This window comes from Akebia trifoliata, chromosome 2, assembly GCF_017979445.1.
Source record: "Akebia trifoliata isolate Shusen 1 chromosome 2, ASM1797944v1, whole genome shotgun sequence".
NCBI classification, from domain to species: domain Eukaryota; kingdom Viridiplantae; phylum Streptophyta; class Magnoliopsida; order Ranunculales; family Lardizabalaceae; genus Akebia; species Akebia trifoliata.
The window spans coordinates 2729098-2756976 of record NC_141376.1 but is presented as its reverse complement, the minus strand read 5'-3'; the positions used below and the strand labels follow the sequence as shown (position 1 = coordinate 2756976).

Here is a 27879-nt window from a genome sequence, read left to right as displayed (position 1 = left end):
AGATGAACCCCCAAAACCCAAAGCACTGTACGTTTATAGAACACTTTCCTCTTTCTCTCCTAAACTCGTTCGAAGCATAAAAGGGCGGGATCAAGAAATTTCCTTCCCGCGATTCCTCTCCAAGGGTTTCAAGTTCTAACTTCGAACAAACTTCCTCTCTCATCACAGACCAGAGCTTGAGCTCCTCTAATGGCGACTGCTGCAGCCGCCATTGATCAAGCTGCGCACCCTAAGTCAGTAGACGAGTCTCTATGGTGGGACTCTTTTGTCCATCTCTTTAACGACCTTGAAAGCGCTTCTCTCTCCACCGAACTTCCATCCTCTCTGGTAAAACCATTTCATCTATCTTTCGATTATACTTCCAAGAAAATATCGAATTCTCATCTTTATAAATTCAAACTCTTTTTGTTTTGCTCAGATAAAGAAGCTGAAGAACAACCATGCTTGGTTCTTGGATACAGTTTCTCTCTTTAAGCCTCCAAATCAGAAGTCAAGAGCAGCATTGGACTCCCATCAGATTGATGTGGGACCTCATCGTTTAATCGTGCAGCCCAAATTGAAAGATTTAGCTTTACAAATTAGTTCTTCTTTGGTAAGTTTTGTAACATTCTTGCCCATTTTTCTCCATTGCAATTATGGTGTTAAAATTCTATATTCGACCATGTTTGAAAGGTACCAATTAGGGGGGGAAAATATCCAATTTTGAAATTTCCTTTATAGCAATCTTGAATAATCTTTCCACTAGATATAATCCACGACATGGTGATGATGAAACTGAATCCACCGCTGTAAGTTATATTATTGTATCAAATGAATTTTTCTACCGACTTTCAGGGCTTAGATGAGGTGCAGTCATACATTCTCGTCACACGGTCTGTAGAGAGTGAAAATTTTGCCGATGATATCAAAGTTCAACAGTTTCTTCATTTGGTTAGTAGCTTTCTTCTTTGCCTTTATATGCCACAACTATACTTTAGTTCATTAATTGAACAATGGTTGATTGCATTTACCTAAAAAAGGTTCTTATGAAGTGGTTGGATGTCCTTGTTATGCCATGTTGGATTATTGTCATTCATGATATATTAGTATATATATTATGGGTTGAAGTTTCAATATACCAAGCATTCTTCTTATGGTTAGATTAGATAAATTTCTTATACGACTTCTTCAGAAGGTTACACTGAAAGCTTCCCGTTTATTGGATTTCCCATTTTCTCACTATTGATCTGTGTGAATCAAATAGTAAAACTTTACCTATGAGTGGTTGCAAATGCAAGAGATTCGGTGGTATTTTATATCTCTCTTCAGAATAGTTGAGTATATTCCATCATCTAAGGTCCTCCTTCACTCATGCCTGCAGTGGGAGGGCAGTTCTTTTCTTCAAAAATATTATTGCGGAGTTCTGCCCGTCTTGTGATCTGTTTTGAAAGGGAGGAACAGTCAGATTTTTGAGAATAAAGAACACTTGATGCAAGATGTTAGTATTTTATTTGGGCTTGATGTTCTTTTGGTGCAAGGTATTCAAGGAATTTAGGGGAGTGTTCTTTGACTATTTTGCAGGGAAATGGAGAAGGCTTTATGATATTTTTATTGATGATGTTAATCCACTCCAGCATTTTCTTATGAAACACCTACATGACCATCATATTCTTCTTCTTATAGCAATGTAGGTGAAATAGGCCATATCATGAAATACATCCAAATAATATGTTTGTAATTACACATAGTGAGTGGATCATGCAATTGTTGGATACAATGAATTCCTTGCATATGAAGTTGGCTAATTAATTGATCCAGAAAAAAAAAAAAAAAAATTCTATATAAAGAAAAGTATATGAAGTTGGCTAATTGAGGTACTTTGGGTTTTTGCTCAATTGGAATGCTCTGAATATGTATTAAGAGCTTTGCTTTGGTTGACTAGGCTTTGTCTTTGATGGGCGCGAGTTTTATTGGACAAGCTGAGCTTTCGGAATTTTTCTCAGAACTACATTTTTCTGGAGTTAATTTTGATCCCAAACATGAAGTCATGCAAACATGCATCTCAATGTGCTATTGGGTGACTTGAACTCATGACATTTTGCCAAGGTCATTAGAGGAAAGCTCCCAAACACTATGCCGACCCATTTAGTTGTGTTGGGGATACTCAAACTAATGGATTGTATATCATCTTGAAATCTGTGGGGGGAAATTCTTGAGCACGGACACGTGGCTCGATCGGGGGCCAAGATTAATGATTTGAGGTCGTGGCTCGGTTTATTAATCCCGACGAATGCATGTATTCTAAGCTCGGAACTGTGCCATCAGCTCGTAGGTCGGTATGACGGGTCTGACAGATGAGCATGCAATAGACAGCTAGCTCTAACAACCCACGTCATGTCAGACCAAATCTGACTTTCTCAGAAGTGATAGGGCAGTTGCAACAACTCCTGCAGCTGACATGTCAGAGAGTAGGCTAACTACCCCAAGTCACCTCAAGGGGTGGCACAGAAAACGAACAAGTCAAGCACCTATATAAGGAAGAAGATTATGAGTAAAAGAGGTTCGAATTCTTCTTCTCTAAGCACATTACACTGATCAATTTGGCTAACTTGATCGTCGGAGTGGGCTGTTTTGCAGGTCCCCCCGAGCTTAAAGAGAAGGAAAGTGTAGTGCCATTTCGAGCATCTACAAAATCCATGCAAACCTGTTATGAAAATGAGGTTAATGTTGGGTTGAAGCATTTCGGTTGGCCTGAAAAAAGAACAATAATATTTCAGATGGGCCCTTTGTATGATTTTGGATTACCTCATAATGCTTTAGCCTAATTGGCGGTTTAATAACTCTCACCACTTCAGATCTAATGATCTCAGATATGGATTGTTCAGTTGATTAAGAACATTCACAATCTCAATAAACTCAAAATCAAACACACAGTTCTGTCATGTTTTGGTTCCACAAACCAAGTCTCTACACCATCATGCACCAAATCCTTAATCCAACGGATCTTACCACTCTCAAATCCACGACTAAGAAAGTAGAAACTTTGTTGTTGTGATTAGACTTAAAAATTTTAGCCATAGATCATAATCATTGAATCTCTTGGAGAATTGGGTCTCGAGGCTCCAAGGTTTGATCTCCCTCCTTATATATTTTTTAGACCTTTTAGGGTTCTTCAAAGAGTCCTTGAGAGCTTAGAGAAATAATTGTATAAACACATTTTATAGAAGTTCAGATTAAAGCTCTTAATTTCTTATTAGAAACAAATTCTGTGCAGTTCGATCAATTGCCCATAACTGTCCAATCGATTGGATATCTCAGTCCGATCAATCGCCAAAGGAGTTTTGATCGATCAGCTGTAAGCTTATTTCAATCGATCGGATATATGATCTGATATATTGAAATTGATCCGAATTCAAAAATTTCCCCTCTCTTTAAGGTGCTCAATCTGAGATCAATAACCAATTTAAAGTTAATCTAATCACCTAAGTCTATGGATGATGATACCATGGAGTTGGGTTCAATTCCCACCAGCATTGAGTTAAGTTACCAACCTAGATGGTTTGACAACAATAACTTTGAAAATTCTTCTTTTCCAATCATGGTCAATCGCTGGTCTTTTTACGAAGTGACACATGAATGCACATACTAGACCATGTATGGTTATGTAACTTATGACTTACTATTTTTATATGAGATTGGGAATTTTTTTGAAGTATTTTTTTTTTTTTTTGGGTGATGGGTTTGGCTTCTCAGTTTCTTGAAGATGGGACTTCACTAATTTTGGGTTCTATGTTTTTTAATATTTCATTTGTCACTTGTTACTCTTAATATTAAGTCCTTGTACACATATATCGCCGCATGTTTAGATTTTCTTTTTTAGGGTATTTGGGTTTGTTGTCACTTGTTTGTTTTCATCTAAATCTATTTGTGCTTCTGCATACCCGGTGGATGTAGTTGTAAAAGCTGTTCTTGTTAGTCTAGATGTGAAATATTGTATGGTTTTAGAATGGAATAGTAATATAGTGTAAACAAAATTTTTATTGGTGTTCTCTTTGTCTGACCTTTGCCTCTTCCTTTTATGCTTTTATAAAGATATCACTTCAATACTACATTGAGCGACAGTGCTTGCTGAAGTGTACCCGGCAGATTATCATGCACGCTTGTAAGTCAATTACTATGTCATTGGTTTTTTTGCAATATAGACTTGATAAGAAAATTTTCCTCCCTTTTTCTTTGTTCTTTTCTCACCCGTGTGCTTCGTAATAGTTATATTACATTGCTAAGTTACCTATCAAAAAAGAAAAAGAAAAAGAAAAAAAAAACGACAGGCTAAAGCTTTTCCACGTCCATTGTGATTTATGCCTGGTGGTTAAGGATAAAGTGCAAAGGTGCTTTGACCTCTTGTACTGTGAAGTGTGACCTTCATCTGTTGATCAATGTAAAAATAATAAAAATATGGATGATCTGGGAATTGATGAGGACACTTTGATGTGGTGCACCACAATGTATAATCGGTCATCGGCAGACTATGTCAAAGTTTGGACTAAGTATCATTATTTACCAATTACAAATTTTCCCTCATTCTCACTGTTTGCACACGTTTTTATCTACAAAATCCTTTTCCAATTTGTTGCTAACTTATAAAATCGAATTAGATAATGCTCCACATTCTATGCATATCTGCTACATTGCAGAAAACCTCTCAAAAGGTGTGGGCCTAAAAGATGAGGAATAAGCAATTTGATAAAAAGAAAACTACTAATTGGATATGCCTTTCCAAATACCTGTTTCATAACAATACGGGGGAATGATGTCTTCCCAAGCTATATTTCTTACCCCATACTTAAAAGATACGATTCTTCTGTGTTTGTTTGTTCTTTCTTCACCGAATCCCCACCTCCACTTCTCGAGGAGAGCCTTGTTCACATTTTTAAAATGTTTTTGAGGCCAAGAACCCAACTTCATTCGAAAGGCAAACTTTCTTCTGTTCAGTTAGATGGAACTTGAGCTCTTCGTTCCCTTTCCACACCAATTCTGACTGATTTTTACAACTACTTGGCCACACTCAAGGGAATCAAGAATAGAGACAAGAAATAGACAGACCCGTTCCACCCCTCTTCGATATATATAGTCTCATCTAAGGCTCCAATATCCTATCAAACCTTTTGATGACTGAGTCCGTAATGGATTTGGATCTGTATCTAGCTCCCAAAGGCAGACGGATATAGGGTGTCGGCAACCAAATCTGAAGAATTATGAGCATTTTGTTAAAGCCACCAAACGTAAAGTAGAAAATGGTGAGGGGATAGGATCCTAGGAAGGTGAATAATGTGGCATTGGCAAGTTTTTTGAGGCTTGCCTACGTCTGTAAATGAATTCACTGACTACATTATGATTGACCCCAATGTTTTCTGTTAAAATCAGCCATTTAACTTGGGTCTGTTCCCTTGGCTTATGGTTCCTTCACCCTTTATAATGAAGGTGAATGTTATGATGGTAGGATTTTTTAATTAGTTTGTTGGCTGCAATAATCCATGATATTTGATGCTGCTTTTCCACCTTGATAAGGTTTTGTTTCTGGTTTCGGTAAACTCCCATTTTACTCATTCTTCATTCCTTTATTTATCTATTCTTGGTACTTGTTTGTAAGCCTCCTGCTACTCTTTAATGTATCATCATTTCCGTGCACGTTTAATATTTTCATCGTTTCTCTATCAAGTTGTTTCTGTTGTGGAACCGTATCTTCTTCTTTGGTTGATCATATCTTTGGTTCTATAAGTGCCACTTCTTTTATGCTTTTTTAGATGTAGATACTCAAGTACAAATACTTAAAAAGGTGATTCTGATTTAGTTCATGTCAATTTAAATCGACATATGTATTTTTTTGCATGTAGCATACATTGGAAATGGATCCGAAGAGGGAGATGCCATTAGTGAGGAGGCATTAAAGCTATTATCCGATGGATTGGATAGAAAATTATTATCTGTCATTCGGGGTCTACTGTCCTCCAAGCACCTGGAACATATGGTATGCTATTTGGAAAGATTTTATAGTGATTTAGAGGGTAGAAATTTTGGTATATGTTGTGATCTGTTCAATATCTGTCTAATATGTGGTGTTTGATTATATTTTTTGAAGCAACTATAGAACGAAAGCTTTCCTTCATACATATATATATATATATGTATGTATGTATGTATTAGTTTTTGCTTGTTAATAGATATATTTGTTTGAAGGCTCCTTTCATTCTTCTCTTATTTTCTGTTCTTTTTGTGTCACGTGCAAGTTAAATGGTAAATCTGTCAGTAGTATACTCTTCCATCGTGATTTGGCTGGGGTTGTATGCGAATCTAGAGGGATGCTTATTTAGAGTCCTCTTTACAGTGATATTCCATGAGGAGGCTATTTTTTTTAACATTTTGAGGTTGTTTAAGTAAGGATATTATTGTGTGTGTGTGTGCATTTTTTTATTTCCAATGTTCTTTTTCATCGTTCTCTTCATGGATGTTGTCTCCTGTTCACATTATAAGTATAAATGTACTTGAGAAAAATGGTCATGGTGATTGTTGGGAGGCTTTGTCATCTTCATATTCTCCCTTTCAATTTATATTTTTCTTTAATTTTTTTTATAGGCATTTTTGTCTTTAATTTAGCATACAAATTTTTGTTTCATTTATGTTTATCGTTTGATGGGCTTTATGCTGAATGCTTTGTAGGAAGTTGATCTTGCCACCTTGTGGGCGGAAGAGATTCTAATCGAAGATAACTTGGTCCTAGACATTTTTTTCCTTGCTTATTATGAGTCATTTGGTACTTGTAATGGTGAACAGTGGAGAAGCTTGTGCTTGCTTTACAAGGTATGCTGTTATCCATTGCCAGTTGTCATGTCTAATCCTTTGTTTCATCTCAATCTTGCTTAATGGCACCAAAATTCAGGAAATGTTATCCGGGTCTTTCAACTCCGGAAAGCTGGCAATATCAGTTGAAGCAAGAAATCTTTTTAATCACTCCAAAGTTCAGCTACTACTTATTCTTATTGAAACTTTAGACCTGGAAAATCTCCTTCGAATGGTTCATGACGAAGTGCCTTTCAGGTTTCAACAAAGAGTTGGTTATTTTTCTTTTAACCTGTTTGGATTTGGTCCAGTATTTCCATTTTGATTGCCTATTTCGTTTATAGATTACTTGCAACATTCTTTAGCAGGCAGGGTCATTCTGTATTTACGTTGATGGATATCCAAGATATGGATGCTATGATTTCAAGTTTCAATGCTTTTGAGATGGAAGAAGCAGCCCCCTTGATTCTAGCATGGGCAATATTCCTTTGTCTACTTACATCACTTCCGGAAAAGCAAGATAATAATGTTCTCATGGTACATGTTCTATTGAAATCTTCCATCATATATCTGCTTGGCTGTATATTCACAACCTGACATTGACCATTCATTGTTTCAGGAGATTGATCATGTTGGTTATGTTCGCCAAGCCTTCAAGGCTGCACCATTGAGTTATGTTCTCAAAATTCTTGAAAATGACATATCGAAGGATTCAGATGTAAGTTCTCCATTAAGAAATTAGACTGGAGTTGTTTGTTAACTTGTTACTTAGTTTTTCTTTCAAGTTTAGATCTTGTTGAGTTTGTATTCCCAGCCCTTTTTTTCTTCACAGGCTTGTCTACTAGCTATTTATAAATTGTATTTTAATGATCCATCAAATACCATTTGGGAGATGTGGGTGGGTTGAATGATATGTAGTTGATGGGGACATCAAATATTAAAGAGTAGATTTTAGTTTTTATTTAGTTTTCTGGTTAGGGCTTTAATTTTATGTTTTTTGAGCTTATTTTGATGAATTATTAGCCTATGATGTTAGTATAGGTGTTAGGGGGAAATTTGGTAACTTTATAATGAGTTTTCATAGGCTGAAAATTCATGGGAAATAAAGTTACGGGATTGAGACATAGATGGTGTTTCTGCTTTTGTTTTATTTAAGTTGTTTTAAGTTTTACTCTCAACCATTGGATATCATTATTTTAGTTGGATGGTTGAGATTAGATTTAGGGTCTAGAGAACATTATAAATACTTGTTTCTTGCCGAATTTTCTTGAATGAATATGAGAAGAATGATGAATAAAAAGAAAGCTTGAGCTTAATCTTCCCAACAATGGGTGTGGTGTGAGGCCATTTTGGAGTGAGTTAAATATAACATTCTTTTCTTCTAATCTTTATTTTTATTTTTTATTTTTTTGTTTTTCTTGATTTTCTTTTAGTTCTTTGATTCTTGATTCTTAATTCTTGAAATCCCTTTCTTGATTCTTGAAACCTACAAAACTCAACCCTTTATCCTTTCTCCATAACCTTAACCTTTAATCCTTTCCTTACCTTATAAACACAAGCCTTTAACCATTTTCATTGGGATTGTGGTCATACTTACAATCATTCTTTTCATTTTACCTTTTGGGTTTACCCAATCCTAAATTAAATTCCATTTTCTTATCTTCCCTCATCGTCCTGCATCAGTAGTTCTGAAGGAGTTTCAAGTAGGAGGGACAATTCAAAAGTGTTTTCTAGTCTTATTGGTATGGCAAGTTCTAGTGCTACTAAAAATAGGATGACACTTCAGGGATTGCCTTTTCTTATGGGATTTTGTATTTCCATGCCAATTTCATTTTATGGCACACAAATCATAACCATTTTTTCTACCCACCAGGAAAATCCCAAGAACAAGCTAAGAGAGTAGGTCATTTGGTGTACTATATCCTTATTTAGTGTGTGACATAATTCCGTAATATAACCTCTCTTTATTCAACAGTAATTTTGATGGCCCATAATGGTTTAGGAAGATTTCGTCAATGCTATAAAGTGGGCTTGTGGCACAGACTAACATCCCAGGAGATCTGCAAATATTATACATCATATCAGGCAAGTGGTTAGAGGATGGACCGTCAGGATCTTCCATACCCTCTGAGGTGCAAATGAAGTGGCAGATTCTCTGGAAAGAAGTGCTGTTCATGGGAATAATGTGTGCATTGAAGAACTTCTCCAAATCTCTATCTTGATTTTTATAGGGGACACCTTTTCCCTTTTCTTTATTGATCCTTGAAAAGAAAAGTCGCTTGACATTTAAAATCGCCATTCTAAGCTCCAGGTGGTTCTGCTTTGCCTGTCTATTTACTTTTCATTCCCAATATTGGTAACATGTTTCTATATCTTCTGCTGGATTGTCCAAGAGCTACTTGTGCACAAGTTCATTCCTTATGGAGCCTCATTATTAGGATAATTTCCTCTTGACATGAATGCCTTTAAATTTATCCTTCCAACAGTATTTGAGCATGCAAATAACACATCCTCTGAAGTTCTAAATGTACTGACACGTATTAATGTAATTGGGGACTATAATGGTAGTTTAAGAGTTCGTCATCTGTGGTGCAAATATTCTCTTGCAGGCCCCTACTACTGGTCATCGAAGTGTCCTGAGAACATTTGTTTCTGCATTTATTGCGTCTTACGAGATTACTCTTCAGGTAACTTCAGTCTTGCATTTCTGAGTTAATTGTACAGAATTTTTAGTAAGTATCTTGCTTATACCACTTTCTTTGTGGTGCAGCTGGAAGATGGTACCCTTAACTTGATATTGGATATCCTTTGCAAAATTTACCGTGGAGAGGTGTGAGCGATTTGTTATCTTTCTAAATGACATCCTAGGGTGCTTCAGTTAGTTATCATTGGTTGTGTTGCACAACTCATATATGGTCATTACTCATTTTGTAGACGTTATTGTTTATGTCTGGTGCAGGAGTCACTTTGTGTTCGGTTCTGGGACAGAGAGAGTTTTATTGATGGTCCAATAAGGTGTCTTCTTTGCACTTTAGAAGGTGAATTTCCATTTCGAACAGTAGAACTTGTTCGCTTCTTGTCAGCACTTGGTGAAGGAACTTGGCCTGCAGAATGCGTGTAAGTGGAACTTGTTTGCTTACCTATATGATCCTTTCTATTTTTTTTTATTGGTTTGCCGATATGATCTTCTTGGTCTTTATTTCTGCTACATTATTCCTTGCAAGTATCACTTTTTCAAAAGATCTGTGGGTGGTAATTTGTATAAATACTTATGTAGTTTGGCTTTAACTATAAGTAATAAATAGAAATAATACTTGCTTGAGCACCTGTACTTGCAATTTGAAACCTCATCCACACTAGAGTGCTTTTATTTTGTGCTCGACTTTTAATCCCAATCTTTTGGGCATTAACTTGTATTGTTGTAGCTCCTGTTTCCCTTGATCACATGCATTTTTGTGCATCACTCTCAGTGTAGATCTTTATTAATCATAAAGGACCCATAGACCTAGTTGGAATGGCTTTCTATTTTGATTTCATCTGTATGATTTATTTGACACAACCATCTATACCTTTGGCACCAACTTTTTATTTATTTATTTTATATCGATGATAAAGCATTTATTCAAGAGACGAAGCAGGCAGCTGAGATGACCACCAAACTGAGAGCAAAACAATATTAGACATTATCTTCTCCTTCCATTTATTACATTCTTATACTTACCAAAAAAATAAAAATAAATATTAGAAGGTGATCACGAATCCAAATTTTATGGGCGAAATCACAATGTATGAGAAGGTGATCACCGACTCCCCATTGGCTTAACACATAAAACAATAATCAACTGAAATAACCCCCTGACCCTCAGATCATCTGAAATTAAAATTTTTCCAAAGCAGCAATCCAAATGAAAAAAGACACTTCTGAAAGGAATTTAGGAGACCAAGCCCAAATCTCCAGTCACTTTCCCAGCAGAGCTGAATTCATCAATTCGAATCTCTGAATTCCTAACCACATTTCTTCTTACGGTGATGAACAACCTTCCATTTCACCTGATGAAACTTGTGATAAAAGATAGTCCCTCACTAATTTTTCTAACCACATCTCTAATTCTCCGCCCTTTTAGGATCGAGAACAGGGATAAAAGGTATGTCGGGATACTACTCAGTGTACTTTTGATAAGCATCAACTTACCTCCTTTAGAAAGGTACCCAGCTGTCCAAGACCCAACCTTTCCTTGCTCATTCGATGATTGAATCCCATGTTATGGAGGATCTATATGCAGCTCCCAAAGGAAGGCCCTAATAAGAGGATGAGGAGTCAAGCTGACACCCCAAGAATTCTGCCCACATATTAACATCCGGGACATTCCCAACTCTGAAGATCTTACTTTTCCTCACATTAATGGGCAGCCCTGAAAAAACCTTTAAGCACCCAACAAGGCCGCTTAAGATACTAACCTGATCAGAGGCAGCCACAAGGGAAGAAAGAGTATCTCCTGCAAATTGCAGATGAGAGATCCCTGACTCATCAACCACAAAACGTCTCAAATCCCCCATTGTCACCGCTCTAGTGGTCATCGCCATCCTGCCAAAGGTTTCAGCAACAATGCTGACAAGGAAAGAGGATAAAAGGTCACTTTGTCTTAGAAGTGGAGATTCTACACCCGTGACATTGTTGATGTGACATGTTCTCTTTGTTTTTGTACTTCGTGGTCATCTTGATCACTTAAAAAAAAATTAAATATAAGCATTTTCTTATATATAAAAAAAGAGTGTTGTTGTGACTTGTTCTTCAGTTAGCCATGCCAGTTACTGTTTGCAACTTGTGAGTCCTATTCAAAACTTTGGTGAAAATGGAATTTTAGGCACTGAACTCTTAGGTTTTCTAGTCCGTAGTTTCACTGGTTAGGCCACTATTTCAACCAACATTCCATATAAAATTTTTTTTCCTGGTTGTTTTCAGTGGGAAATCATCGAAGAGGAGAAATATTTCCTTATCTTGCACATTGCATAGAACACATCTTGCTTTTTAGTATAATATTTTGTCTTATTGTTTTTTAAGTTTTGTTTGTTCTGTTAACAGGTATAATTTTTTGGATAAGGCAGTTGGTATATCATCATTGTTTGAGGTTTCTGATGATATCGGTATGGAGAACACTTCTGAGATAGAGACACACCAACCATTGAATGTTCCCGGGGTCGAGGACCTACTCATTCCTAGTCATACCCGTGGTCATGTTCTGAAAGTCATTGATGGAAATACAGTTCTGGTTCGTTGGGAGGTATATTTTAATTGGCCTTATGTTTGCTTATCTTTGTTCTTACTGTTTCACTTTAAGATGCTTGGGGCATCCTTGGAAACCTTGGAAACTGTAATTTTTGTTTGATCTTCAACATCGTTGTTTAATTTTTATTTGACTTACTGATTATGTTAATGGTGGCTGAAGTATGAAATTTGATCAAAGCTATTTCGTACCATTGGTCCTTCATCCTGAAAGAGTTTAGAGGATTTGATTTGAGAACTTTCTTTTTAGATGTGAGATGATGAGGTGGTTCATCTTGAATTTATTGTCATTGCTATGTTTGTGACGTGCTTCAGTAGTTGGGAAGACATGTAAAAAATTATTCATGCAGTTACTTCTGTTTGGCATCCCTCTGGATTCAAGAGGGTTTACTGTTTTGATTGTCCTATTTTTTTATAGGTAAGCTGGACTTAGACCCACAACCTCAAAAGCACTTTGATGTTAATTTGTGTTTTTTGAGGCATTAATTTAATCTCCTCTTGATGCCCACTGATTCGAAATCCAATTTAGCGGTTGATCAAGATGGGGAAATTTGTAATACCTGTTGTTCATGAGTCACGTGCATTGAATTTGTTTAGATGTGCACTATGGTGCAACTCACATATTTCTTTTTTTTTTGATACATGGGTATCCAGACTTAGTCCGATTAATCCCATGGACAAAATCTTTTCAACCTTATAAAGCTTATCTATATCTTTATTTATTCTCAACATTTCATTACCGTCATTATCTCTTGTTCATGGAATGATTGATTCTGTAGGTAGCACCAATCAAACTAATAAGCTTGAGATCAGAGATGTCCACTGCCCTTGATTTTTTGGGATTAGTGCAATAAAAGTGCTATTGGAAAAAAAAAACTCAAGATATCCTTCTGCACATTTTTTATTTCATAGCCAAACCCAAAATCTTTGGGATACGGCTTCAATGATGATGATAAATGATGACATTTTTTTATCTCATCAACTTGGGCTCAAAATTTTCTTTTCCATCACATAATTATGTTCTTGTGCTGACACATGCATAATTTGTAATGCAGTATACTCAATCTGGAGTAATTGTTTTGCTCCTGCGTTTGGCCCAACGGTTGCTTTTGAATTATGATGAGGAAACACTTTTTACTCTTGACCTACTTTGTCGATTGGTGTCCTTCAGCCCGGTAAATTGTTATCAATATCTCCTCTTTAATTTTTTTCCAGTTCTTGTCAATTTATTGAGTAAAGTATTCTCTTTCTTTCCGATTTGTTTTTCAGTTTAGAAATGGTTGATATCAGTGAGCTCCTATTAGCAATTGTATAGATGTATGCAATGACTACATCATCTAATGCCAACATAGTTGCTCTTACCATTCATGCCATACTTAGGTTTCCCACTCAAAATAAAATTTCATAAAACCTAAATACTAAACAAAAATAACATAAGCTAAATCAGATCTCAAGATGAAAACTGGTAGAAACCCTTACAAAAAAAATAATACCTAAAATTGAGAATTTTAGATCTATGATTATCATGTATCCCATCACTGATTTGAACCACTTTTTTAGGTGAAGTGATAAAACCTCTGAGATTTGTTGGAAATTTAGTGTCAAGGATTTCGAAAAGTCCTTCTAAATGAACTATTTATTAATCTAAATGGACTTCTAGGTGAAAAATTCTTATATCTACTTTTTAAGAAGACAACGTATACACATTGGGGAAGGTTTTCTGGACTGTAGATCTAGACTTCCTTACGTGCCATACAGGGATGCTCTGACACATGGGACATGGTAATCAATCTAGTCTGTCCAAACATTGGGCTGTAATCTGGATGACCATAGACCAAAACCACGAAAGCTTCACATGCTTAAGGATAGACAGGCCTGTCTATCCGTGAAATGGATGAGCCCATTATTTGAAATGTCTCTTTTTTTCCATTGATCTAATGTAAAATATTTACTTTTTTCAAACTGATATCAACTTCGTTATGTTGAACGACTTTGTACAGACTGTATGTTTTGCTTTGATGGGTCCCATTTCATTCCATGTTCAAACGGCACATATGAATGATCATGTAGAACAGAGTATGCGGTAAGAAGCTCAATTACTAAGTTGTCTTTTTTGTGTCAAATTTCTAATTATCAAGACTTATTATTATTATTATACCATTTTGATTATATCTTTATAATTTCCTTTTAGTCTACATCGTTGCATTATTCCTTTTTTGCAGGGTTGATGTGATCGAGATCATTTGCACTTTGGTCAGAAATTTGTCGTCTAATGTTAACGCCACAGCAGTGATGTCCATGAGTATTAGTATTTTAGCAAACATGTTGAAGTGGTAAATCATTTGTGTTCTTGTTGTTTTTACCTTTGCATTAGCTTTAGTGTGCGTGTCTTCTATTTCTTCTTGTTTCGAGAAATATCAGTAACTTCATCAGATTAATATTTTCTATATTGGTATTAAATTTGTTTCCTGTTCCTTTTCTTTATTGTTCCATGACAAATTATATACATTGTAGACGCATGTTTTTTCATTTCTGCGGACTACATGGTGGTTTGGAGTCACCACCATCTGTTTTAGGGCGTGCATGGTCACCTATAACGATCGACTTTCAAGTGCACATCTGCACAAAAAGTAACTCTGATCTATTGCAACCTAAGACTTCAGATAAGGAGGTTTATTTGAGAGTTGGGAAAGGTGTTAGGCACCCCAACTCGCCTACTTGGTGTTAGGCACCCTAACCCGCGGACATAAAAAAATCCACCTGTCTATACTGGTTATAAATAAATCTCGTAAAAAAAAACCATAGTTGCGTGAACCTTTGATGCAGGAGTATAGGGTTCTGCGCAGCATCTATTGAATTGTTAGTGGTTTTACTAGTCTAGAATACCGAATCTTTTTATTCAATTGTTGAACTAATTTTTGTATTCAATCTCATTTTTGTATTCAATCTCATTTAATTGGCACTATTAACAAAATAATTTTGAATGCCAAATGCCCTGTATGTGCTACTTTCATTTTGTTTTTTGCAATGCTTCATTAGAATTAGTTTGCTTCCTGTAGTTTTTTTCTTGGTGTTTCCGATAGATATGACATGGTTATTGTTGTTTTTCTTTTGGATGTTGCAGCTTACCATCTCACGTTATTGCGGTGGTTCTAAAGAAAGATATCTTTGAGGTGGCTTTGAATACAAATAACTTTGATGTGGCCAGTAATAGAAGGTGGATATTTTGTCTTGTATGATTTCTGGCATCTATTGAAAAAATGAAGCAATCAGTTCTTAGGTTGCTTTGGTTATATTCCAATTTAACTTGTATCGTATGATTTTGGAGTTGTTCCTTTTGACACCGAGGAACCATACTTGTGTCTTCAGATTTTCTAACTTCCTTTTTTTGACATTTTAATTGCCCAGTGGGAAATAATGCCAATTAGTAAGACCCCCTGCATTATATAACATTGTTAAGTCCCTTTGGTTGTTTGTCAACATTGTTGACTCCCTGTGAAATGCAAGTGTCTGTCAACCACTTAATACCTATTGGAAAGATGAGAATCCCACCCAAAAAAATTGTTTCTGTTGAGTTTGTAAAAGGTTTGGGTGTATTTTTGTGGTCATATTGACAACAAATTAGTGGGTTTTTTAATGGGTTTCATAGCTGTACTAAGTTTTCATGAGTCAGCAATGTTGATCCATGGTCAAAAGGTCTTAATCATTTCACAAAGCTCAGGGGGTCCTACAAATTGGCTGGATTTGCTGGAATGTCGTACTAAAGTGACTGCATAATAAGCATCTAGTAAGTGTGTCTTCATTTATAAGATACCGTTAAAAGCATCAATTTGAAGTTGTCTTCTTCTCCGTCTTAACTATTTCATTCTTGTATTGATTTTTCACTTAATTTGTCTTGGCAATTGTTGTTGTTCTTCTTCCTTTCTCTTAACTATTCCATTTTTGTTTTGATTTTTCACTTTATTTGTCTTGGAAATTGGTAGTATCATGAAGTAAATATTTTGACCTTCATTCTCCAGTTAGTATGAGTTCAATGCATTCTCAAGAAAAGATTATGAAATTAGTTTATTGTATATTTCACATCCGCATATCATCTTTTAAGATAGTTCCCTTCTTCCAGTGGCATGTGGTTACTTTCAGGTGGACTCGCAAGAATTCTCTTGATTGACTGTGAGCTGGCTGTGGATTGCTGCCCATTGACTATTTCAGGCATGTTAAATCTTGATTTTCTCACATACTTAGAATTGCTATTGTTATCTGCACTGTATTTTTTTTTTTTTTGGGAGTATTTTGCACTCAATTCTAAAATATTTGCCCAGCCCATATCTTTCTAGCGAGTTTGAATCTTAGACATAGGATCTAATAAAATATAGTTTGGATGTGTAGAGAGGAAGTAAGACCAAATACAAGAAGAAAATGGGCCATGCAATAAAATGTGACATGAAGGTTAACTTCTAATGGTAAATTCTCCTCAAAGAGGGTATATACGGCAGTCTTAGGAGAAGGTCCAAAGATGAATTGGAGTAAAGCTATTTGGAATAAAAAAAGAGCACCTGAACATTAGTTTATAACGTGGGTGGCATTGCATAAAAAAACTCCTCACTAGGGAAAATCTGCACAAAAATAAAAAAAAGAAGTTAGTTTAGTTTCGAGATGCTTTTTTGTTACAGGGCATTGGAAACAAATGAACGCTTCTCCAACCGCGCTTAATCAAGTTATCAAGAGTAAGGATTCTGTCAAGGGAAGCTGTCCAAATGAAGAAAACAACTTTGGTTGGAACAAGAGGAGACCAAATTGCATGTTCTGAGAAAACAAGATCAAACGGAGGCCACAACACTTACTGAAAGGAGCGAACAAAGAATCTTCCCTTGACAGTTAGGCTTTGTGAAAGTAGCAAACGGAGGCAATAATACTGTTGGGCTTGTTGTATTGTTCATTTGAGGATTCAGTGTTTTGGCTATCAGTTATGAGTAGGCCATGTCAATTGGTAAGCAGTGGGATGCAATGACCATGAGTTAGTTAAGATACTAGGAAAGCAAGTAGGGTGTTGACAAGTAGTTCGAGGAATTAGTTAAGACATGTTTCGTTAGCACATGTCACAAGTGAAGATGGAAGGTTCAATGAGCTACATGAAGGGAAGATCTTGGGTATTTTTTCCCCCTTTGATGGGTAAGCTGGAGTTGAACCCACGACCTCATAGCTGTTTTTCCATATGTCAAACCAACTAAGCTATGGGTTTAAGTCCAAGGGATAAAATAGCTATGAGTCTATATACAAGATACATGTGGTGTAGGTGAAGCTATGGTGACTCGTGGAGTAGGCAGTGAGTGGAGCTTGAAGAGCTTCCGGCTTGGCTTCCACATCCATTTCCAGTCTTACTCATTTGAGGGAGGAGAGCGAAACCAGGGAGTAATGAGCTATTTGAGTTGTGAGTCAGTGGCCTGGTCTTAGCTGTTCGTCTTGTCTTGTCATGTTCACCCGTTAGGGGAACATCGGGAGGGAGCAAAGACAAAAGTAGGTTAGTTCACATTGTAGAAATCAGTTTAGTGTTAAATCGTTTATTTTTTAAGCTAGAGCAACAAGTTTTTCTAATTCAATTCGCCTAGGCTAGCATCTTTGGATCCGAATTTAGGTGGACGTGACGAGTAATGTTGAAATGATTTCATTTCTTTCAAAACTGAATTCAAGTGTCTGATTTTGTTTTTTATGTTTTCAAACACAAGGTTAGTTGATAATATTTGTTGTAGAACTCTCGTTATGAAAATTTCAATTGGCGATCGTTGCATGTCGTATCAATTATTATCAGATTCTTCACATGGTCAAACATGTTGGATTCAAAATTTTTGTATTTATGCTCGCTTGTAAATTGTGTTCATATGAGTACTTTTTTTTTTGCCTCCTTGAAATAAATGCTTACCTTTTCCCTGTCCTGCACAATTTTTATTATTGCAGTGCTTGACTTTACCATGCAACTTGTGGAAACGGGAGCAGAGGATGATATTGTGTTGGCTCTAGTTGTGTTCTCTCTTCAATATGTTTTTGTTAATCACGAGCATTGGAAATACAAAATGAAGCATGTCCGATGGAAAGTGACATTGAAGGTACCCTTTGACGCCTTGTTTTTTTTTTTGATGGGTAAACTTAATTTATTAATTAAGAAGAAAGATAGATGACTGTGGCTGAGATGGCCTCCCTATACAAGATATTATAAAGAGGCCCCCTTCACCATTACTGAACAATGCATAATGTGTCCCATCTGAATAAGAAATCCCCTAAAAGACCCCTTGGTCTCCTCCCTTAAAAGATTACACAAAAAATATAACAACCTTTGCACTTTATTACTACTATTGCGATAGAGATTACTGAGTTTTCTCGACTTTTAATTTCAATGGATGTGGCACTGCCAGTTTTGTTCTCATTTTTGCACTGGTTCCTATTGTGTTAGGTACTTGAAGTGTTGAAGAAATGCATTATGTTGATTCCAATTTCACGGAAACTAGGTGGTATTGTCAGGGATATTTTACTATGTGATTCTTCTGTTCACAACACACTTTGCCGGATTATGTGCATAACTTCAACGATGTTAGAGGTCGGTTATTTGGCCCTTGGTATTGCTAGCATACTTTATCTGCAAGTCATTGTTCCTTTTTTCGGGGGGTCTTATTGAAAGTTAACATTTTTAACAGAAACTATATGTCAGTCGGCTATACGAAGTGGAGGAGATCGAGGGATTGCATACTGCAGTATGTACCGTGTTAGATATTGTATTTACCACACTCTCCACTTTTTCAAAGGTGTGTTTTGGAACTGCCAAAGTATTAATTTTCTTTTAAAGGCTGTTCATATCAGGGGCTTGGTCCACATTTCATGAATGTGCCATCATGCTGTGTCATTACCCTAATCCTTCACGATCTAATGAATAAATGTAATTGTTTAAGTCTCTCTCTCTCTCTCTCTCTCCTGTGTGCTAGCCAAACCTTGGGTCTGTCGGCCTTGGGTTGGCCCTGCCCAAGTTGCATCTTTCAATGTGTGCAGGTGCATTATGCATATCTTATACTGTGAACGCATGATTTTACCATATATGAATTTCCATTTATTTCCACTAGAGCCAAACAAACGTGTTTACGTTATTCCTTCCAATGTATGGGAGTTCAATAGAAGTTTTTGTGAAGCGCAATGGTTATGTTAATACTTGACAATACTTTCTGTGAAATCTATAAGCTTCTATCAGGTCTGCAATTATCTTGTTTTTTATTTTGATGAATATTTTCTACAAGATTCTTGGTGCATGTAGATGATATCCTTACTTCTACTGTAGTTTGTGGAAAGTTTTATTATTGAGTTCTTGGTTCATAAATTTTCCATTTAATTCTTTTGCTTGAAACACTTTCAGGATGATATGTCCAGTCTGCCAGGTTTTCACCAAGCAATGTTGTCATCTTCAACCAAACCAATTCCTGTTGTTACAGCAGCAATATCCTTGATATCCTACTTCCGTGATCCTGTAAGGGCTATCTCCACACAAATAGGGAACCATTTGCTTTCCTTCTAATATTTTAACTTTCTCTCATATTCTGGATTACACAGTAAATTCATCTTTAGGGTGTGTTCGATTGCCAAAAGAATGGTTTCTCGAGAAAATGGTTCTACTGAAAATTGGTTTATGATAAATGCATGCCAGTGTTTGATTGCACATGAGAAAAATGTCAAAAAAGAACCAGTCTTATACATATTTCATTTTGATTTCTTTGTTGTTATGTATATGCTTGTTCAATAAATTATTAATTTTTACCTATCACAACAAAAAAAAATTCTTTTTTTGACCGGGGGGGGGGGGTGGTGAATACATATTTCATGTCGTTATAAATGTTGATTTTATTTGTATGTGAGTTGTGTATGTAGGCAATACAAGTTGGTGCTGCTAAAGTTCTTTCTATGCTCTGCATCATTGCAGAAAATGCACAACCATATTTGTTTGGTGATGTATGCCTTGTTTCAGATGAGATGCAGGTATGACATCATATTTGAGCTTATTCCATCATCTTGCGTGTGTAAATACCGTTGTCTAAACCAACTATTTCTGATTTAATTTCACTGTCAACTGGTTGTTTTTCAGATTTCAGATTTAAGGTATTCCATTTATGACATATTATGTGAGGAAACACCAAGAAATGAAGATTTATTTGTTGCTATTGTTAAACTTCTCACTTGTGCAGCACGTTATCAGGTTGGTTTCTATATTCAATGACGTTTGGATTGTCAGTTGTTCAATTTCATCAGTGGCTGGTGAAATCCAATGTACTTTGCTTTGGAATGATCCTGTGTGGTCTTCTGAATTATTATTAAAATAAGAAATTCTTTGGCATTCTGGTCATTGTATACTGCACTGTTGCAAATCTATCCCAATCTTAAAGGAGTTTCTTAAAAAATTTAAGTGGCATTTTATGGAACTCACTTATATTAGATGGCTAAATTGCTACTTTAGAAAACCAAATATCCTTTTTTTAAATACATAAGCCGTCATTTTTCCATTTGATATCAGTTTATATCATATTATAATTTCTCTTTCTTCCATGCCACAAACAATATTAATGGATCTCTATTGCAGCCCGCTTTTCTTGTTTCTATGATAGCCACTAAGGAGACTATGGAGGTTCCACTGAAACAACAATCAGTTTCTTTTGGGCCATTGAGGTCCAAGAAAGTAAGTCTCATAGATGCACTTCTGCAATATGTCAAAAGATCCTCGGATCTTATTGAGAGGTATGTTATCTGGAGTGGACAACAGTCTTTGTTAATTTAATTTGGATGTTATGGCCTTCATTACTACCTTGTATAGTTTTGTATGTTATGCTCTATATTATTTTATCCCTGAAAGGGTGTACCACATAATTTGATGAATTTTCTTATTTCCAGGCATCCCCATTTACTGCTGAATATGCTTAACTTCCTGAAAGTATTGTGGCAAGGGGCTACTCAATATGTGCAGATCTTGGAATTGCTTAAAACAACTGAAATGTTCTGGAAACAATTGTCTTCCTCTATCTCATCAATTGCAACCAAGAAATCTCCTTCGCTTGATAATCAGACCGAAGATGAGACTCGACACCTGGCATATAAGTATCAATGTCATTCTGCAATTTTAGAAATAATGGCATATGACATGTTTCTAGAGAAAAAACTACTACAAGTTGAATTGCCTTCAAAGCAGACTTCTGAACCATCTAAGGAGAGGATAGAAAATAAGGCTACTTTGGAAAAATCAAAAGCAGCTAATCGAACTGATCTTAAGAATATTTTGTCTGCATGGTGTGAGAGCTCAGTCGTGGGTGACCTGATCAAATCATATGCGTCTTGCAGATACGACGAAAAAATATTTTTTCGTGCAAAGGTGAATTCACTTTCAATTCCCTCCCCCCCCCCCCCCCCCCCCTTCTTTTCTTTGCATTAGTTAATGCAGTAAGTCAGTAGTGCTTCATGTACATTCGTGGAGTTTTTATTTGATTCTGTCCACTTTCTGTGTTGGATGGATTGTCTTTTATCATATATAGTGTCACTGTTCTAAATAACTCCTGTCAAAGAAAAAAATGTACTCGCATGTGATAAAAATCTTTTTCACTCAGTAAAAACTGGAAATCTCTCTCAAATTTCATGACTGATATTGAAATTCAGGAAAAGCCCTTTGGAATCATTTTGAGATGGAAATTCTCAAAGCTAGACAATAGATGGTGAGTGTAGTATAGAGTCATTTGGGTGCAAGAAGGATTTCCAGATACAAATTTATTTCATATTTGGTTTGATCGGATGTATGGACAAGTATGTTACAAGACCTGCATTAAGATGCTGTTTTCCTACTTTGAGACCTGCTGATTCCCCATCCTCTCTACGTAAATGCAAAAGTTTGGAGATGGAAAGCCCCTTTTAATAATTTGATCTAGAGTGGTCAACCTCCCTAATGAAGCTGCCTAGATGAAAACTGAGACTTTGGAAGGAACCTTTCCACCCCAGTACAATTCTAACATTCATAGATCAAATGTGCTTTTATTTCTCATTTTTGTCCATGTATTTTTTTTTAATTATAAATATTAATTATCCCTCTATAATATTGCCTAGTTTGACATGCCAGGTTCTTATTCATCACCTGCATCACTCATTTGAAGTTTCATCATTTTGTGCTTGTTCAGTTCCTTTTACCTGATGTGTCATTTCCTTTATGTTGGAATGATGACTCAAATTTTATTTTTTCATTGTTACTGCTAGAATATTTTCATAAAACGAGTATCACTAGCACCCGAAGCTGTGCAAAATAATACTGATAAAGGTCATGAATTCTTAGTGTTTCAGCTTCTGTTATAGATTTGTTTATAGTTAAGCAGTGTTAATCATTTTCTCATAAGCCACTTCCAGATTGCTGCGAGTTCATTTCTTGTGCATGTGATGGGGAAGTTAACTATTGGTGATGCTGGAAGTATGTCTTTATCATTAATTGAGAAGATTCAGAACATGTCTAAAAAGGTTAGATCCATTTCTGATTACACTTGTGATAAATATACATTCAATAGCCCCTTGAAAACTTATTTTTTAAGTGATTCAAATACTCAGGTTCAAATCTTATTGGTTTGTTACTCTTGCTTTCATTTTTGAACTTACGCATATTCATTGTATTATTCTTTTCTACAGTTAAGAGACACACCTGCATTTTCTGAACTGCTAGGTCAATATTCACTGCGTGGTTACAGGTAGAGTGCCCATAATCAAGGTTCTAGGGATTGTTTTCTTACCACCACCTATATTTTCTATTAAATTCTATATATTTTGAACTTTTTTTTTCCTTAGAGATAATACTAGAATCAAGGCTTATGCATCACCTCATGGGGTAAAGCCTCGTATACTTTTGCACCTTTCAAAACATTGCTGACGATCAGTGTCAAGGCTACATATGTTAGGACCAAGTATTTTGTTGTCTTTCTAGGTTCTCTTCCTTTTAAATAAAGGATACATAGTTCACAATCATCTAATTTTGATTGAGTTCTGATAATATGACGGACTTGACGCACGCTGACGTGGAAGCACAAAACTTATTAAAAAAAGAGAGAAAGTTTTTCTCTCTTGCCCGTTCTCTGCCCACATTTATTTTTTTAGATTTCAAATCTTAAAAGGGATCGTTGGGCCCACATTGATTATCACATTGACAATCCAACAACACAGACATCTAGATTTCATGAAAATATTCATATTCAAAAAAAAAAAAAAAATTAAAAACAATAGTTTTTCGAGCTTGATCCATGGTAAATATAAAACACAAGGTGATCAAATCTGAAAGTTTCTTTTTTTCACTATGGGCAAGAGAGAGAAACTCTTGTTTTCTCTTTTTTATTTTTTTAATAAGTTATGTGCTTCCACATCAACGTGTGTCAAGTGTCATATTATCAGCACTCATTTTGATTCTCTGCCACTGACTTATAGGGAAATAAGTAAGTTTGTTTACAAAATTGGGAATTCCTTGAGTTTGCTATGCTTGTTGACATTTTCTTTTCACAGAACACTATATATAGTGTAGTGTATACTAGGTGTACATGTGTATGATAAACCAATTTAGTTCCCAAGTCTCGGAGCACCGAGGATGGGTCCTTTTTTTCAGAATTCTATTGCCAAAGCTCCTTATATTTTGTTTCTTCTCTCTTTTTCATGTTTATGTTCTGAATCTTTTCCTTTTAATTTTATAAAATTTTGATCAACTTGTTGTCAATTACTCAATGTCTATATACATATATATATACCCAGAGTTTTTGTTTTAATGTTATTAACTGATTATTGCTCCCATCGACTTGATTTGAGGTCTTATGCTTTTAAATGCTGCCTTTGAATCATTTGTGTTTGCAGTGTGGGAAAGGAGCTTAACATTTTAATACTCAGTGACCTCTACTATCATATACAAGGAGAGCTAGAAGGCCGTGAGATTAATCCCGGGCCATTCAAAGAGCTCACTCGATGTTTGCATGAGTTAAATTTTTCGCAGACCGATGAGCACAAGTACAACAGGGACTTTCCTACAGATCCCAATGATGTGTACTTGTTTGACCTTGTACGTTTGCGAGCAGATTTGGGATTACAGTTTTGGGATCACTCAGAGTGGAAGGCATCTAAAGCAATTGCCAAAAGGATGTTGTTGTACATGCAGGATGCAAACTTGATGGCATTTCTTGCACATTCCAAGCTTTCCGCATTGAAGGCTTTAACAACCATTGTATCTGTGTATGAGGGAAATGTGAGTACTTAGTAATCTTTGCTTGCCATTCAGTTCAAAGTCCATAAATTATGCGTAGATTTAAGCTTTTTTATTTTAGGTTTTTATTAGAGAATGCTCAAGAATTATTAATAAAAAAAAATCTAGTATAGCTTTCATAATAGCTTCGTAGGATTGTTGAGATTGAAACGAAATCGTTACTTTAATTCAATTTCTTGCATGAAATCATACTTGAGAAATCTCAAGATTATTGTCCATTCTTTTTCTTTCCTTCTTCATGCAAGTTATTAGTTCATGTTTACCTGGCTTTGCAGTTAACTGAAATAAAGACAACATCGATTGGTGGATGGATTTCTGAATCACTCGTTGGGTCATGCATTGATCACATATGCAAATGTTTGCAGACAACGGTAGAATCATTAGTTCCAGATGCTGATCCTTGTGAGGATGTTATTAGTTTCCTTGGAGCTCAAGCAGACTTACTTCTCTATCTTATCAGATTTTTATACAGAATACTTTCAAAGAAAGCAAACAGGCAACTGTCTTTATCTGTTTGTACACTTGTCCTAAAAACCTCAGGTGCAGGACTTAGAATGTTGAGTAGTATCAGGTCATCAATTGTTGGGGTAAGGGAAACAATGAAGCTCTTCCTGATGTTGCTTCTCATGTCAGTTGGGTTCTGTCACTCCAGTTCACGTATTGAAGGGCCAGATAAGGAAACTGTTGAGGCCTTTTCTGAGGTGTCTCTTCTGAATCTTGGGTTGTTACCCATTCTCTGCAGATGCATTGAAATGAATGAGTATTGTACCCTTTCACTAGCTACAATGGACTTAATACTCAAAGGTTATTTGACCTCTAATACTTGGTTGCCCATCATACGGAAGCATCTACAGTTGCAGCTTGTTATTCAGAAGCTTCGAGAAAAGGATTTCCCTTCCATTTCCATAGTTTTGAAATTTCTTTTGAGCCTTGCACGAGTTAGAGGAGGAGCTGAGATGCTTCAAAGTGCTCGTTTTTTCTCATCTCTGAAAGTAGTGTTTGATATCTTATTGGACAAGAAGCCTTTCTTAAATACTCTATGTGAGAGTGATCTTTGCAGCTCACCTGACAAAGATGAAAAGTCAAAGCATATATGGGGGCTTGGCTTAGCTGTAATCACAGCAATAATTTATTCTTTAGGGGACAGTTCTTCATGCGTTGATATTGTGGACAGTATAATTCCGTACTTCTTCTGTGAGAAAGCTTATTTGATGTTTTACCATCTTAATGCACCGGACTTTCCATCTGAAGACCATGACAAGAAGAGAGCTCGTACTCAAAAGACACAAACTTCTCTAACGGCTCTGAGAGAGACAGAGCATACTCTCATGCTAATATGTGTTCTTGCAAAACATCGGAATTCATGGGCTAAGGCCATGAAAGAAATGGATTCACAGTTAAGGGAGAAAAGTATTCATCTTTTAGCCTTTATCAGCAGGGGAGCTCAGCGCATTGGGGAATCTCCTAGTAGGACTGCACCCCTCATATGTCCTCCCATACTCAAGGATGAAATTGAGTCGAACAGACAACATTCACTTATTAACAGTAAGCGTGGATGGTTTTCTCTTTCGCCTCTTGGTTGCGTGTCTAAATCTAAAGTCTCTACTGTCTCATGCACAGCATTGGTTCCCTTGATCAAGGATCAGACAACTGAAAATGCTGATTCAGTCCTTCAGACACATTTTTCCGATACTGTTACAATTCAGTTATATAGAAATGCTTTTCTTCTTCTGAAATTTCTCTGTCTGCAAGCTAAAGAAGCGGCTAAAAGGGCAGAGGATGTGGGCTTTATTGATCTTGCACATTTCCCTGAACTTCCCATGCCCGAGATTCTACATGGCTTACAGGTAAAGTAATAGAATATATATATTCTATAGCAACAATAATGCTTATGTGCTAAGTTATATGATGTCAAGGATTTGAATCTACACTTAAAACCTCGGTTTTCCCGGTTCACCTAAAACATCCAAAATGGTCGATCACCATCCGCTTTCTATGAGCAAAAATATATGGTTTACTATAACTTCCTTTGTCCTCTTAATTTTTTTTTTAAGGACAAATTTATTAAAAAGGTGATGACCAGACCTGCCTAATTACAAGCTAAGGATTAGTCTAGCATAGATCCAAACAGGCCTACACTGAAGATCCCATTTAGAATATACTGAGCACAAGGATTGTAATTTCATTGCTCAAGCCTGGACATAATAAAATTTCATTTACCTATCCAAAAAGGAGGAAGGGGAAGGAAATACTGTTCAAAATTAATGCCAGTGGATTGGATCTAAAGACCGAACCCTAGGATGTAGTTGCCAAGGATATGATGCAAACCTTGTAAAATATATATTGTATTCAACGTATCTTGTTTTCTCTCTTTCCCACTATTATTCCTATTCTCTCAATTTGCATGCTTTTAGTATTTGATTCTATTGCACGAATCTTGTCGGGATAAGGCAACGCTGTCAGATTTTTTGCATTTACGATTTTCAAATGCTATTGGAATAGTTTGGCTTAGTTTGACTCTATATAAAGAAAATGTAATCCTTTACTAAGTCCTTAAATGCCATGTTATTTTTGGGGATTCAGGACCAAGCTATTGCTATTGTTACCGAACTGTGTGAGGCCAACAAGTTGAAGCAGATGCGAGCCGAAATCCAGGATGTGTGTTTCTTATTGTTGAATATAATGGAAATGGCCTTGTACTTGGAACTTTGTGTGTCACAGACGTGTGGAATAAGACCCGTACTGGGACGTGTTGAAGATTTCTCTAAGGAACTCAAAACCTTAATGCAAGGTAGGAATCCTCAGTCTGCATACTAATATAAATTGTGTTATTATTATAATTTTTTTAGTAAGCATATAAATTGGTTTCAAAATTAATATACTTTCGCTGATTCTATCATTTTTGTATGAGTGGTTAAGATCTGACACTGCTATTTCCTTCGGTTTTGTAGTTATAGAGGAGCATACTTATTTTAAGTTAACGCTGAAGTCTTTAAAACAGATAGTATTGTTAGTGTATCCTGGCTTGTTGCAATCAGAAGGCCTGTGATCTGTCAACTGAGGAATTATATAAACATGGAGGTATATAATGATTTTGCTGTACATTTATTCATGCAAAGAGAGAGAGAGTGAGAGAGGAGTGCCCTTGTACATTAATTTGTCCAGGTTGTTGTAACAATTTCATTTCTAGATTTTCTTATTTTCCAAGGCACACTCTCTGAGTTTCTTCTCACCATACAGGACATTTATCAGGGTTTGCTTGATTTTAATTTGCCTGTTAAAGTTAGGTCTGATTGGTTGGTAGACCATATTTATGGTCCATAAGCTGTCATCTTTAATTTCCTAGTGCAATTTCAGACGGATGTGGTTTAAGAGAATGGATGGCGAGCACATGAACCTCTAAAGTAGCCACCAGAACTCCTTTTAATCTTGTATAGATAAATCAGCAAGTTTTTTTTAATCTAAATGGACTACAAATAGCATGGATATGTAA

General features: G+C 36.0%; 1 protein-coding gene across 2 annotated transcripts; it reads left to right on the top strand.

Moving 5' to 3' along the window:
* LOC147408774 (nucleoporin (DUF3414)) lies at window positions 1-27597 on the top strand. Of its 2 annotated transcripts, none has more exons than XM_086421718.1 (32): window positions 1-327; window positions 419-592; window positions 835-930; window positions 4072-4141; window positions 5874-6007; window positions 6697-6837; window positions 6917-7074; window positions 7185-7353; window positions 7436-7534; window positions 9426-9503; window positions 9587-9646; window positions 9776-9933; window positions 11900-12098; window positions 13156-13275; window positions 14101-14183; window positions 14323-14433; window positions 15225-15317; window positions 16221-16309; window positions 18053-18201; window positions 18546-18689; window positions 18787-18894; window positions 19494-19604; window positions 20003-20110; window positions 20217-20327; window positions 20709-20863; window positions 21017-21491; window positions 22508-22615; window positions 22781-22839; window positions 23984-24368; window positions 24662-26233; window positions 26970-27177; window positions 27338-27597. In XM_086421718.1, exons 1-32 carry the CDS (start codon window positions 190-192, stop codon window positions 27433-27435), a joined length of 5961 nt encoding a protein of 1986 aa, XP_086277844.1. In that variant the 5' UTR covers window positions 1-189; the 3' UTR covers window positions 27436-27597. The 2 variants fall into 2 exon arrangements, with proteins under 2 accessions (XP_086277844.1, XP_086277838.1); XM_086421712.1 differs by having other exon boundaries at window positions 7182-7353.
* Window positions 27598-27879: the final 282 nt, after the last annotated feature.